The sequence below is a fragment of the Pundamilia nyererei genome, unplaced genomic scaffold (genome assembly GCF_000239375.1).
Source record: "Pundamilia nyererei isolate P.nyererei 1_Seehausen unplaced genomic scaffold, PunNye1.0 scaffold00027, whole genome shotgun sequence".
Taxonomy (NCBI): Eukaryota; Metazoa; Chordata; class Actinopteri; order Cichliformes; family Cichlidae; genus Pundamilia; species Pundamilia nyererei.
Window position 1 is genome coordinate 2,782,933 of NW_005187428.1, and position 13,661 is coordinate 2,796,593.

At 41.5% G+C, this 13,661-nt stretch overlaps 1 protein-coding gene across 1 annotated transcript in view; it reads left to right on the forward strand.

The window, feature by feature from the left end:
- Positions 1–335: 335 nt before the first annotated feature.
- The window catches only part of LOC102193744 (PDZ domain-containing RING finger protein 4), a 111,191-nt gene continuing 97,865 nt past the window's right edge, over positions 336–13,661 (forward strand). Inside the window, exons 1-2 of the mRNA XM_005728150.1 lie at positions 336–1,613; positions 1,743–1,826. Of these exons, the coding sequence (XP_005728207.1) occupies positions 1,212–1,613; positions 1,743–1,826 (486 nt within the window). The 5' untranslated portion in view covers positions 336–1,211. The remainder of the gene's footprint in view (positions 1,614–1,742; positions 1,827–13,661) is intronic.

Sequence of the window (13,661 nt, forward strand, 5' to 3'; positions counted from 1 at the left end):
GGCCATCTTGCTGTTTCACCCAGGGTTCTTAACAGTTTTTTTACCCCTGTGAAATCAGAGAGAGAGAGAACAAAAGACAGAGATAACCTTTTTTTCTGCCATGATTTAATGGCTTATCACTCCAAGCATATGGCCTCTGTGACAGGTGGCCGTGTAACACTTTCCACAAAACACACATACAGCAATTGTTAAAGTCTGGTGCTGTGCTCTAGAGGAGTCCTACTGCTCTTCTAGATCACAGCAGGAATCATTTAAATGTAGCAGCACTTTTTTAAAACAGATTTACACAACAAAGTGCTACTATTTCATTTGCACCGAGTGATGGTGGGAAAAAAAATAAAACGTGCATTTCTGGAGAAAGGTGTGCAGTCCCTGGACAGATTGCACTTTTGCCTTTGTAAATCTACGCCAGTTCTTTCACAACTCGCAAAACACAAAACACACTTTAAAGCGGTGCAACAGCTGACTAGAAACAGAATGCATTGCAGGGAGATCTGAAATGTGATGCTGTGTGAGATGGCTGCTGCATGCCATGCTGCATGGACTAATGTAGTTGTCTATAAACTGCATTGCCAGTGCATCGCACCCCTGAGACTATTTTCACTATTGTAGAACTACTGTAGTGTACTAATAAGCAAAGAAAATTAATAGTGGAGGAGGAGCAAACTGATAACTGCAATCATCATTTGGACTGCCTAATTGAAAAGCTGGAGGGAGAGTTAATTGTTTCAGACTATGCGGGATATTGAGCGACCTCTGTTGGAAAAGGTTAGTAACACATGAAATCACATTACAATTAAGAGAAGTTGCACAAAACTGAGAGAAAATACGCAAAATAAAATACCAACATGATGATGAGGCTCACTTATATATGACAGGATAACGAATTGACAAATCAAATAATCAAATAAGATTAAATAACTATTGCGCATCATACATAACTGGTATTAAATTCATTATATCGACTGTGAAGAGAAAAAGTTACAGAGATATCGACCCTGTCCAGAAACAGCAGGAAGTCAGGAGGTTGAAGTTTGCTGTTCACATTTGTCATGTGCTGAAAAAAGTGGCGCAGCCCATCAGCTCAGCGAGAGCAACCCAGATCGCTCAAACTTTTCAGTGCGCGCACGCCTTCATGTGTCCAGACTTGTAAATTGGAATAACTTCGTCCGAGCTCGTTATTCCGCGTACAAAAGTTGCCCAGGCAAACTATGTGCGCTGATTGCCCGAGTGCTGGTGTGGAGAAGGACCCAGAGAGCCAAGTTTTAACCCCAGGCGGGATGGAGTCGCAAACAAAGCCACATCGCGGTGAAGGTGTTTGTCAGAGAGGATGCGGTCTCCTGCTGTCCGGTCTGGACGTAAGTAAAGGGGAGCACTGCTGTGTGGAGGCGCTCCGCACTGTCGCCGATGCTTTGGAGGAGAGAAGCGTAACTTTGGAACACGAAACCCGGATAGCGAGGCTCAGGTGGAACAGGAGGGAGCAGTGCCTTTTAGCCCAGGTGTCAACTCTGCAGAACCAGGCTCAACTCGACGCACTCAAGTACCAAAGGAGGCTTAACCAGTACTTGGTGCACATCCGCAGTATTGCAGAACAGTTAGCTGGTTACTGCAAGGTGAGAGGTGATTTCTCTAAGGCTATTTTGTGTAAAAAAATGTCATTTATCAGTTGAGAAACACACAACACTGTGGGACTTTTTTTGTTGTTAAATGTGTGTTTGTGTTGTTTTATTTGACTGAATCAGAGTGACTCCAGCCTAGCTGCTGACATGGAGAGCAAGGTATCAGATAATGAGGAAATGGCACAGGGTCAAACCAAAGCACACCAGGTAAGAGAAGCACACTGCCCATAACAGCTTCTCAATCAATGTCATATAATATTCAGGCTTTAAGCACTTTTGCTGACATGGCCGGTAAATGTGGCTGATTCATTAAAAAAAAAAAAAAAAAAAAGCTTCACAGCATACAGTGCTTATCCAACGTGCCCAGAGGCAACAGTGCACGTGCTTTTTGAATTATTAAATGTTAAATATCTGGTAGTATCCACTGAGACACTTCTGGTGTTGTTGAGAAAGGATGTGTTTCCTCCTGCTGTCTTTCACCTGCTGCTTCTGCTCAGCTTTAACCCCACAGCAAGTTCATTCTGTGAGTAAATGTTGACTGTGGGATAGCAGTCTGTCTGAAGAATGCTTAAACAGTAGCAGGTATTCTCTCATCACACTTCCTGCTTATTTGTCATGTTTGTGTAGTGGTGTAGTGTGTACTTTAATTTTGTGTAAGTTTATTTACAAAGGCATTGACTTGATCACTTTCATGCACATTTCAGCCAATCATAGCATCCTCTGTATCTTTTAACCTACAGAGAGTAAAACAAATGTAGGCGAGTGTCGAAACTTATCAAAAGAATCACCGAATGACATTTATATTGAGTTGCAAGTGCACTTATTAATGCATTTACAAGCCATTAATATATTAATGTTTATCTCCTAAATAAACTGACTTCCATTTTCCAAGCCGCAAGGTTCAATCTTCAAGTATCTCTTCAGATCTCAAGTAAGTCGATCAGTCTGCAGCGAAAAGACTGGAAAGGCTGGAATTTCAATGTTTTGACATTTCCCTTAAAATGAGGTTTGGTTAATTTTCTGGAAGAACGACTGATGGCTTTTTAGAAAAAGTAAAAAGCCCACTCTCACTTCTGTCGTCAGCAGTTTGGATTAAATGTTAAATGCCTGTTTTTGTAATGTGTTTTCTCCAGCCTGGGTGTCGTTTTTGTGTAATTGCTCACAACCGTGTCAGTATATAATTGATGAGCTAAACTGCGTGGACACGTTTTGTAACTGCTTCTGCGACTTTGCTGCTGCAGAGGTTTATTAAGCCCGTTGCTTCCAAATCTAACATTAAGCTCTTGTTTTTGGTAAGCTCACAAGGTAACCTGAAAGTTTGTGTTATGGCCAGGGACTGTGTTGTGTTTGGGCTGCTGGTGGAGGTGGATGGGTTTAATCGTGGTAATGGTCACGTAAAGTATCTCTCTAATTGCCTGCAGCATGCTCAGAGTGCAACAGACTCACTTTTGATTAATGTGGAAAACTCTCCTCTGCCAGCCCCTGGCAGCAACACAGCATCTATTTTAAGCTCTGTCGTTCTTGTTTTTGTTTAAATACTCCTTTCTAATATGTCTTTTAATAGTTTTTTTTTTTTAACAGGTTGTTTGCTTCTTTTTCTTTCCAAATGGATTTTCCAATACTTTGGAGTGCTGGGTTGCTGTTCATAAAACATGGTTTTCAATTTTAGAGGAAATCCACTTTGCTGGAAAAGCGATGGGTCTTCTGTCTGTGTGGACAATGCAGCTGGGCGACTAGTAATAAACATCCCAGCAGAAGTTATGGCTCGTCAAAGACCTCTTTGTGTGGTTGGAAAGCAGGCCTAATGACACTTTATTGAGCCCCTTTAGTTATGCCTGTCACGTTTTCCATCCTAAAATTGCACACATGTAGTGCTAAAATGGAAAATGTGTTGCAAGTTACTGAAGCAATGGTTCTCTCATTTCAGACAAAGGAGGTAAAACAAAAGCCTTCTCATTATGAGTCTGGGTAAAAGAAATATGTTTGAAATACATCTTTTATCCTTGATGGGTACATATAGCGTGGCCTGCAAAACTAAGACTAATCAACATGCGTCTTTTTTCCATTTATTTTAAATTTATAGCACTAACTTACATTTTGTTTAATATTTTACTGCTTTACTGACAGGATAAATAAACAGGTATGGGCTCCACAAGTCTGGATGACCCATGTTACCTAAGCATGATCTGACAATGCTCCAAAAAGCTTATTGAGATACAAAGAATGCTTTTCTTATTTTGGCGATAGTATAATATTGCCAAAAGTGCTCACCAGTCTAAATCATTGAATCCAGATGGTCCAATCACTTCCATAGCCATAGGTGTATAACGTATTCCATAGTCAACTGTTACTGGTATTACAGTATATTTATTTGTATTATGTCAAAGTGGAACGAATAAAGTGATAGTGGATGCTGAGGTGCATCTTGCACAGAGGTCACCAACTTTCTGCAGAGTAAATTGGTACATAACTCAGAACTTAATGTGGCCTTCAGATTAGCCCAAGAAGAGAGCATAGAGAGCTTCATGGAATGGGTTTCCCTGGCCAAGCAGCTCCATCACAGCCTTACATCACCGAGTACAATGCAAAGAGCTGGATGTGGTGTAAAGCATGCCGCCACTGTCTCCACTACACTATAGCAGTGGAGACATGTTCTCTGTAGTGACAAATCACACTTGTCTAACAGTCTAACTGACCAAGTCTGGTTTGGTGGTTGCCAGGGTAACGCTACTCGTCTGACTGCACTGGGTTAAGTGTAAAGTTTGGTGGAGGGAGGATTATGGTGTGGAGTTTGAGTTGAGTTGAGCTCTGCAATTTAGTGAAAGGAACTCTTAATGCTTTAGCACCAAGACATTTTGGACATTTCATGCTCCCAACTTTGTGGTGACAGTTTGGGGTTGGCCCCTTCCTGTTCCAACATGACTGCACACCAGTGCTCAAAGAAAGGTGCATAAAGACATGGATGAGCAATATTGGTGTGGAAGAACTTGACAGGCCTGCACAGAGTCCTAACCTCAACACGATGAAAAAAACCTTTGGGATGAATTAGAGCGAAGACTGCGAGCCAGGCCTTCTTGTCCAACATCAGTGACATCTTTTTAAACCCTATGGAATAAGGATGGGATGTCACTTCTTGTTAAGTTTGTTATTTCTCAATTGTTTCACTTAAATTAAAAGTTAGTATTTTGAGTAGTAAGTTGATTCAGATTTTCAGATGGCGTTGTAATTGGAAACTTTCTCTGTTCTTATCTAAACCTCAAGTACATGTAACTGGTGATAACTAATGCAAGATCAAATCCTGGTTTCACTTCATTATAATGTGGAAAGCGAAGCCTAGATTGCAGCTTTTATGAAAATAATCTTTCAGTAATGAGGGAGACTTTTGTAATGTAAAATACTCAGATGCCAGTTTTTCTTGGTCAGTGATCCTGATCATTCCTGCAGACAAGAGCTTGCCGATTTGTTCAGTATTGTATTTGAAAGAAACAAAGGAAGAAAGAGGAGAGAAAAAACATTTGTGAGGTGGCACTGGATGGCGGTTGCATTTTTCCATGCAACTCTGAGATGAACTGATCTATTCCAACTGATTGTGTGCTCACTGGCCTAACACTGAATCCAGTCGGTGACTTTGAGTCAGGTTGACAGTTTTGCTATGTTGAAAAGGGATAATGGAAGTAAGGCACGACACTGAAACGGCAGCAGGATTAGTCAGCATTACAAAAACACAGCAACATTCATTTCCCCATGAAGTTTGCCCCATGCTTGTGTAAAGCCAGATAAACATACAAATGAAACCACAGCTGAGGTACAGTAAAACAGTCCCACCATGCCTCCTGTCTCAAACCAGGACCCTCAGATCTACACTTTTGACCAATACTGTGCCCGTGACATTTCAGGGAAGGCTTTTTTTCTTTTTCTTGAAGTCCTTTTAAACTGGTTAAGAGTGGGAGTGCAGTGGCCTCAAGAGATCCGGCTAATTCTCCTTTTTGTTTATACTAAGAGAAAAGGGCAAAAAGAGCAAAAGAATGGAGAGTACACAACTTAAGTATCAGTGTCATCAAAATCCCGTCTTGCGTGACAGCAGGGAGACGAAAGCAGTTCAGTCTGTTTGCTTGCATAACAAAAGATGATAAGACTGCTTCACAATAAGAGAAAAATCTACTTTCATGTCAGTTTAACTTTGATTTTGTTGTGTCTATTTTGCATTCCCAAATAAGGTGCTAAATGAGTGAATGTCTTTTTTCCTTGGAAGTAAAACTGCTGGCTGGGTTGAACGAAAAACTACCTGAGAAATATAGAAAAAACACATTTTTGTATGTCACAATGGCAGACGTCTGATGGTGACATTGGTTGGGCCAACAGTTTTACCCATGTTTTTACTGCATGTCTAGACAGTTTTATAATCTCCTTGTGCTCCAATTCCCAAAAGACTTTGCCCAAACAGGAAAAACTGGCGGAAAATGCCTTTATTCAGAGAAAAAAGCTTACTTATTGGTTTATAACTTCTTCACTTAAAGGTGGCAGATTTAGAAAACTTGGGTTTGGCTGATACAGATATTGAGTCAATCAATCTTTTCAAGTACTGCATAGAAGTAGTGGAAATGTAGGACGCCATGTTTTGTATGCTTCAGCCCTCTTGAGTTTTTTTTCTTTCCCCGTACCTGTTCTGCTCTGTTTGGTATGCCATGTACCCAGAATTTATACCACTTAAAGTGTTTGTTCTTCTGCTGTGAGAAAGAGGGACCGCCCTGTTCACCATTTCCTATTTCCTGTCCAATTTGACAGACACACACCAACTTTTGTGCTAAACAAAATATTGTTTTGGATTAATTTCAAATTTTCTGCTTGTAGATATTTGACATAGATAAGCGCTTAGTTCTTGCTTAATGTCTGACTTCTCTGCATATTTATATGAAATTCTGTTAATTGATGGAATTTGCTGTGTTTTCTTAGGTGTTGGTTTGGCAACTGAGATGTTTTTCCAAAGCTGTGAGGCAGATATTGAGATTAGAATATTCCAGATTCCAAGGGTGTGTATGTAGACCCAACCAAAAACTGTGAGTGTAAAACATTTTGTGTGTGCTTGTGTGCATAGTTTATTTTAGCTGTCTGGGTCTGTTGTTTTAAGCAGGAGGTGTGAAAAAGAAAACCTGCTAAAGACCACCACGCTGCTAAGAAGGGCACTATGGGTAGCTTGTGCCTACCTGCTGAAAGGGGCCCTTTTTAAATGTCGGTGAGATGTTGGAGAGCCTGGTCTGTGGGTACAGCTGTTTTATTTTTACACCTTAATGTCCTTTTTGATTATGAAGCCTTGATGAAAGTTATGATGGTCAGTTTTCTGTTGGCATTTTATTTATACTTGACCTCAGCTGTCAGATTGTGGTAGGCAAATCAGCAAAACAACAGTGAGGATGAAGAAGGATGCTTTTTAAGACTTATCTGCACGTCTTAGTAAAATATCTGAGAAAGGCTATTTATTTTAGTAAAATATTTAAATATTAGCGGCCCAAAGTAATCAGGAATGAAAAACATGTTTTTTTTTTATTTACATTTTTTTGAGGGACTGAGGTTTTTGCCTATCAGGTGTGCAGATTTCATATGGCAGCTCTTTCCTGTACTGTAGCTTTGCTCTCAGCTGTACCACAGGAAGCACACAGTGACTGGAGTGATTGATCATTTCATTCATCCAGAAGGGAGAGCACTTGGCTTTGCTCACACTTTAATGACTGTAAACCGTAGGCTCTATAAGTTCAGGATGCAGCAGCCAACATCTGGAAAAGAGCCTTGTGTCAAAGAGACTGTAAACTAGGAAGCTGAAAAGAAACTGATGAAATTTCCAGGTCGCTTCCCACTGGGGTGTTTGAAAAATGACTTTCATGCACCAGTGCTTACTTACAGTCATTACATGTGCAAACAAACACGTGCAGTACAAATACACATCCTGGTTTTGACACACTCAGATCTACATATCTGTGCCTCCTACTTCACTTGCCATTGATGCCACGAAACCCTTTGTACACAACAGCTCTCGTGCAACCAAGCAGTCGAGAAAATTGCTCGACGTGAAGCTGATTCAACCACTGAGCATCTGTGGTCAAATCCTAATTCGGTCGCCCCCTCTGTTCCCATCTTTAACATCACTGGGGGGTTTGGTTAGTCAGTTACCTGATGCCTTTTGAACTCACACAGAACCACTGATTTCCTGGAGACTTGATAAACATGTGGCTTAACCACATGTAACTGCAGCTGTTATAGGGAGACTACACTGAAAGCTTTGAGTCAGCATCGTGCTTTTGTGTGCACAAACAGCTTTGTGTGTGTACATACACATACTCGCTGCAGTGGTCACTCTTGCATCATGGTTCTCTGCAAAGGTTGTAAGGAGAGTGTAATGAGGTAATGTTGTGGTTATACCTGGGGGCATAATTGGAGCCTACCACTGCTGAATTCATTACAGATGAACCCAGTGTTTGAAAGGCCTCTGTGGATTGTCCTCGACCGTGCATTATGGCTTTTATAAGACAAGATCACAGCATCACCTCTGGCCTTTCACTGGACATGCATCATATTCTCAAAGCCTCCTGCAGACTTTGTGCTGCACATTGATGCGCAAACTGAATTAAGACTGCCTCTGCTTTTGTCAGCAGGAGGATTAAGGCTTAATTACATCTGGGCAGAGGCTTCATAGTCAGAGAACCAACAGTACAAGGGAAGACCAGTGCGGTACATTAGGAAGGTGTTGAGGAATGGGATATAAGCTTGTGTAATATGCCAGGTGCGTTCGGGGTATTAGCAAACACTGGCATGGCACTGTGCGCCTGCCAAGATGAGGGATCAAAACAAAACTACCCTTTGGAGTCCCGGCTTTCATTCCATTTTGAAGGCCAACACTCGCCTGTGTCGGATGCAAAAACAGTGAAACGTTTTGTTTTAAAGCTGCACACACATCAGCATATTAGATGTTTTTTTTTTTTTCTTTTAGATATGCACACACATACACATAAGCTCAACAACGCAGATGACACACAAACTAACACACACGGGCACAGACAGACAGATCTCAAAGAAATTGTGATTGTTTATCATCATCAGTCTTTTGTAATAGGAAAAAGAGTACAGCATCAAGTCAGTGAAACGTCTGCTGCTTTGGTGTAAATGAAATTAACTACAGGTGCACTAGAACGGCAACAATGAGACTACCCCCCAAAACAAGAATGGTTATATAGTTACAATTTTTCCCTCCTCATCTTTTCTGGATGTTTTTTCACTAGTTTTGCAATTAGCTAGGGTCAGTGTCACTACTCCCAATGCCTGGATCCTGCAGAGGTTGCAGAGGTACTTCAACTCCTCCAGGATGACAAATCAATATATGCCATTGCTAAGGTTTGCTGTGTCTCCCAGCACAGTCTCAAGAGCATGGAGGAAATTCCAGGAGACAGGCAGTTACTCTAAGAGGGTCTTAACCCATCACCAGGATTTGTATCTGCTCCTTTTTGCATGGAGGAACAGGACGAACACTGCCAGAGCAGTCCTGTTACATCGTTCAGCATGACTGGCTTGGTGGTGGGTCAGCGATGGTCTGTGGAGGCATATCAATGGAAGGACACACAGACCTCTACAGCCTAGCCAGTGGCACCATATCCGCCATTAGGCATGTAGATGAAATCCTTGGACCCATTGTCAGACCCTATGCTGGTGCAGTGAGTCCTGGGTTCCTTCTGGTGTACAACAATATCAGCCTGATATGATTAGAGTGTGCAGGCAGTTCCTGGAGGATAGAGGAACTGATACCATTGATCTGTATCCAGTAGAACAGATGTAGGATGTTATATCTCAATCCATCAGTTGCTGCAATGGAAACTTGGCAAACTGGACTAGCCTGCCACATCATTTTTTTCACTTTTACCCTTACATCAGGTTGGCTAATATGATGGATGCCCTTCCTGAAAATGATGTTACTGTATAAAAAGCAGATAACATCACTATCATTGTGAATCTCATTATTCCTGGCATTATAACAAACAAGAACATCAAAAGCTCTTAAAATATAAAAAAATGGGTTCAAGGAAAATGAAAATAAACATGGTCTTTCCTGCTGTACTGCTATAAAACAGACTCATTATTTAAGTCATTAAAACTAAAAGCACCTGCTGTTTGGTGGAGCGTTCTATCATTGTAGCTCTACCTTTTAAAAAAACGTTTTTTTTTAACCAAAATAATTGAACGGCTAGCTGAGTCCCAATCTCATGTTCAGCAAGACGGCAAAACAGAACCACTCCTTTAAATGCTCCTATTGTCTGTTTGTGACCATAAAGACGTTTTACTTAAATAGCTTTTGTTTGACCTCTGAGCAGCCAAAATAACAATCACAGCTCATTATTGTGTACCTCACAAAAAACCCAATGCTACTCTTCCAGAAATCTTACCCCGTAAAAAGATGGATTTGTTCGATCTTTTCCAGCTTAAGAACTTGGTTTATCACATTTTTACAGAAAATAAGACTTTAAACAGTTACAATAGAGAAGGTTTGCAGAGAACACCAGTCTAAAGTCTTTTCTGATTACAGTGAGTGAGTAGCTTCTTTCAGTAATAGCCAGAAAGTGGTGTTTGCTCGCTGTAGCGTGACCTCTTAGGAACTAGTTAGTGACAGGCTTAGCGTGCTACTTTTTGCAGCTAGATAGAGCAGTCTAATTCTATTCCAATCATTGCCTTCATGTTGCTGCTGAAACAGAGGGAGGTTTTTAATTAGCTAAATGGACTTGGAGAGAAATTGACTATAAATATTCATTATGATTGCTGTTGTCCCGCAGATAAAGCAGGAGTTTTAATCCTGATAGTTTCACCATCTAGAAAGCAGAGTGATTCTTTCAAGCAGATCTTTTTCAGTGTTCTTTTTTTCACAAACAGATAATTGAAATCATGAGCGTTATGTAGTCATTTCATAGCCAATGACCACATCATCGGTGCAGTTATAGTTATTATAGATCATCATGTGGGCTCATTGAGTTCCACTTGTGGAAGATTTCATTTTAGATCCTAATTTAAGACTTTTGTACAGTTGATCAAGTGGGGCCGCATTCCATAAGATGACTTCTTATGTTCATATTTATATTGTTTGGCAAAATGTTAGCATTTATATCAAAAGGGATATTACAACAAATATCACAAGTGTTTATACGTAAGAACAAATGAGAGTGGGGGGTTTGACATGTGTGTACGATTTAAAATTTGCAGGGTGTGCTCACAGAGCAGCCCACATACGTCAGTGTTTCTTTGCTTCATTTCCTGCTAATTGATCTCCACCGTGTAGGGAAGGAGGCTGATACCAATCTGCATGTGCGTGTGTGTTTGTGTAACTGCTGCCGATAGTGAGCCAGATATATTCGACCACAGTACAAAACTGGTGGTGCTGAGTCAGCATGTTGAGGTCACAGCACTGGTGTTGGTACCAGACCTCCATCTGGTTGTGCTAACAAAGAGGCACGCTTATCACTCACTACATCTGATAGTATCTCGGGGCTCCAGATTGGAGTTGGCTTCGCCGCCGGTTGTCCGCATTGAGAACACATTGTTTGTGTACGTCATGCGTTTCTCATTATCAGGGGCCCTTGATTGGCAGATTAAGCAAAAGCATGCACCGTGTTGGACAAGTCGACAGCTGAATGCAGTGTAGGAAGCGTAACAGCATGATCTAACCAGCAGATGGCAGGAAGCACACATGTGTACGCTGTGTCTCATGGTTATTGGCAAACCCGCACAGATGTTGGTAGTGCTCCCGATTTGCAGTTTTTAATCTCATTAAGATAGATTGCTTCATGTGAATGATTGATGTTTGGCTGCACATGTGACAGCTGTGTGTGTCTGATTCGCACAGCTCTTCCTCGCCAAGTGCTGTCATCAGCAACAGTCAAAAGTCATTATAAATAATACTCTGAAATTCTTCTAAATTATGCATACACTTTAGACATGTTTAAGAAATGTACTGTTTTTAATCTTGAACTGTGTCTGTGCATACGTGCTATGCAGAAGATCTCCATCTCTCCAGTACTTGAAAGGATTTGGTGCTGCTGTGCTCTCTTTCTCTCTCTCTCTCAATTCTAATCTTTCTCCCAGTATGACTCATCTAAGCTGTGGACTCTGCTTCTCTTCTGTGCATTCGTATCAAGTGGATCATATGGCCCCTCACGTAACTGCACGCTACCTTGCCTTTTGTGTTACATATCTCACAGGGTGGGTGTAGACACAGAAGTGGAATAGGATCTCTGCATAAACATGTGGTATAGACAGCTGAACGAAACACTTTTGAGGTTTAGATTTTGACTTGTTTAACAACTTTTACTGCCTACAGTGACACGCCGGAGGGACCCGAGGACAGACTCGCTTGTTGTTCTCCCCATTAGCTTGAACCAGTTGTTGATTAAGTTTCAACAGAGTCTCACTAGTTAGTTTCCTCCCACTAGCCTCCTAATGAATGCCGGGGATGATTTGGCTACGATTGTCTTCCCTCATCACTGCAAATGACTGTTGAATACTGCTGCATTGTAAAATCAATAGCCTTGGACTATCAGAGCCCTGAACAGTCACAGATTACTGATGAGGGTGATTTGAGGTGTTTGGCTGTGAATGTGAGTGTGTTTTGGCTGCATATGTGTGTAGACGGAGGGAAATGCAGAACGACAAAGAAGGCGCGCGCGTGTGTGAGAAGAGAAAAGAAACAAAAGAAAAGATGAAAACCAAGAAATATTGATCGTATCTATTTTTGTTCACACGCCTGATTGTTTCCTTTGAGATAATGCCTTGGAAGTAGACAAAATCTCCATCTATACAAATGACAGAAATTTCCTCTTCCCAGCAGAGGGAGGGCTAAAATCGATGTCAGCTAGCAATCTGTGGCTAATCAAAGTGAATAGTTGGCCCCCTGTTGCAGACAGCCGCTTTAGTCCTTATTGTTTTTAAGCCTGTTTAATTGGCTCTGGGTTCCACATGCTGACAACGAATGGTGAGACAATGTTTTTGTTCATTTTAAGAGAATTTATTAAGCGTTTGTTTCTCATCCTCATCCAGTAGCGTACTGAGCGATTGTATAATTTGGTATTCTCTTTGTCTTGACTCAGCTGCCTTTGGACGGGCAACTTGCTGTTCTTTGCTGCGGCGCAGGCAGTGTGATTCATCATTTTGGTACTGTGGTCTTGGAATTTTTATTCCATTTTCAGCCTCTTTCTTTTGTGTGCTTTACATAGCTACATTATTTCAAAGGTCTTTCCATCTTATCAATGTGTATGTTTGTACACAACCAAAGGCCATAAATCAAAGCTGCATTTGCACTCTGCATAATGTATCTCATGTTTCAATGAGGAAATGCGGGTGATCTTATGAATAATACAAGCTGCTCACTCTTCGATGCCAATACAGATAATAATAAAGCAGGCTTCTATCAAATGTGGGCCAACCATGAGTGCCACAGAGCCGGGTACATTAGCTGTGGACGGCTGGTGATAAATCAGGCATTCACAGAGAGGATTGCCTGGCACAGGGAGCTCCCTCCAGAGGCCTCCCGGAGCTGTGCCATACAGTGAGGCAAGGCATTCAGAATGCCCTCCTTACCCGGTACCACAGGTCTCCAGGGTAGCTTTTAATCGCCACAAATGGGCGGCAATAACAACTGGCTATATTTTACGTTCTGTCCGATAGTTACGGCCTCCTGTAGCTTTTACGACAAGGAGATGTCAGGTTCCTGCCATAATTGGCTCTTCTATGGGGATTTTATGACTATGTTTACTTTGTGAGGATGACTATGGGATGCAGTGCTGTCTTAAGGGCCCGCTGGGTTTGGCTGGTTGATGTACTTTCCATTTGTTGCTACGTACAGTGAGGGTGTCTAATGGTCAGACACTGTATTGTCTCCTGATTGATGTATGTAAGGCTGAGGCCAGGGTGGTTGGAGTTACAGTGGGGCAAAAAAGTATTTAGTCAGCCACCGATTGTGCAAGTTCCCCCACTTAAAATGATGACAGAGGTCAGTAATTTGCACCAGAGGTACAC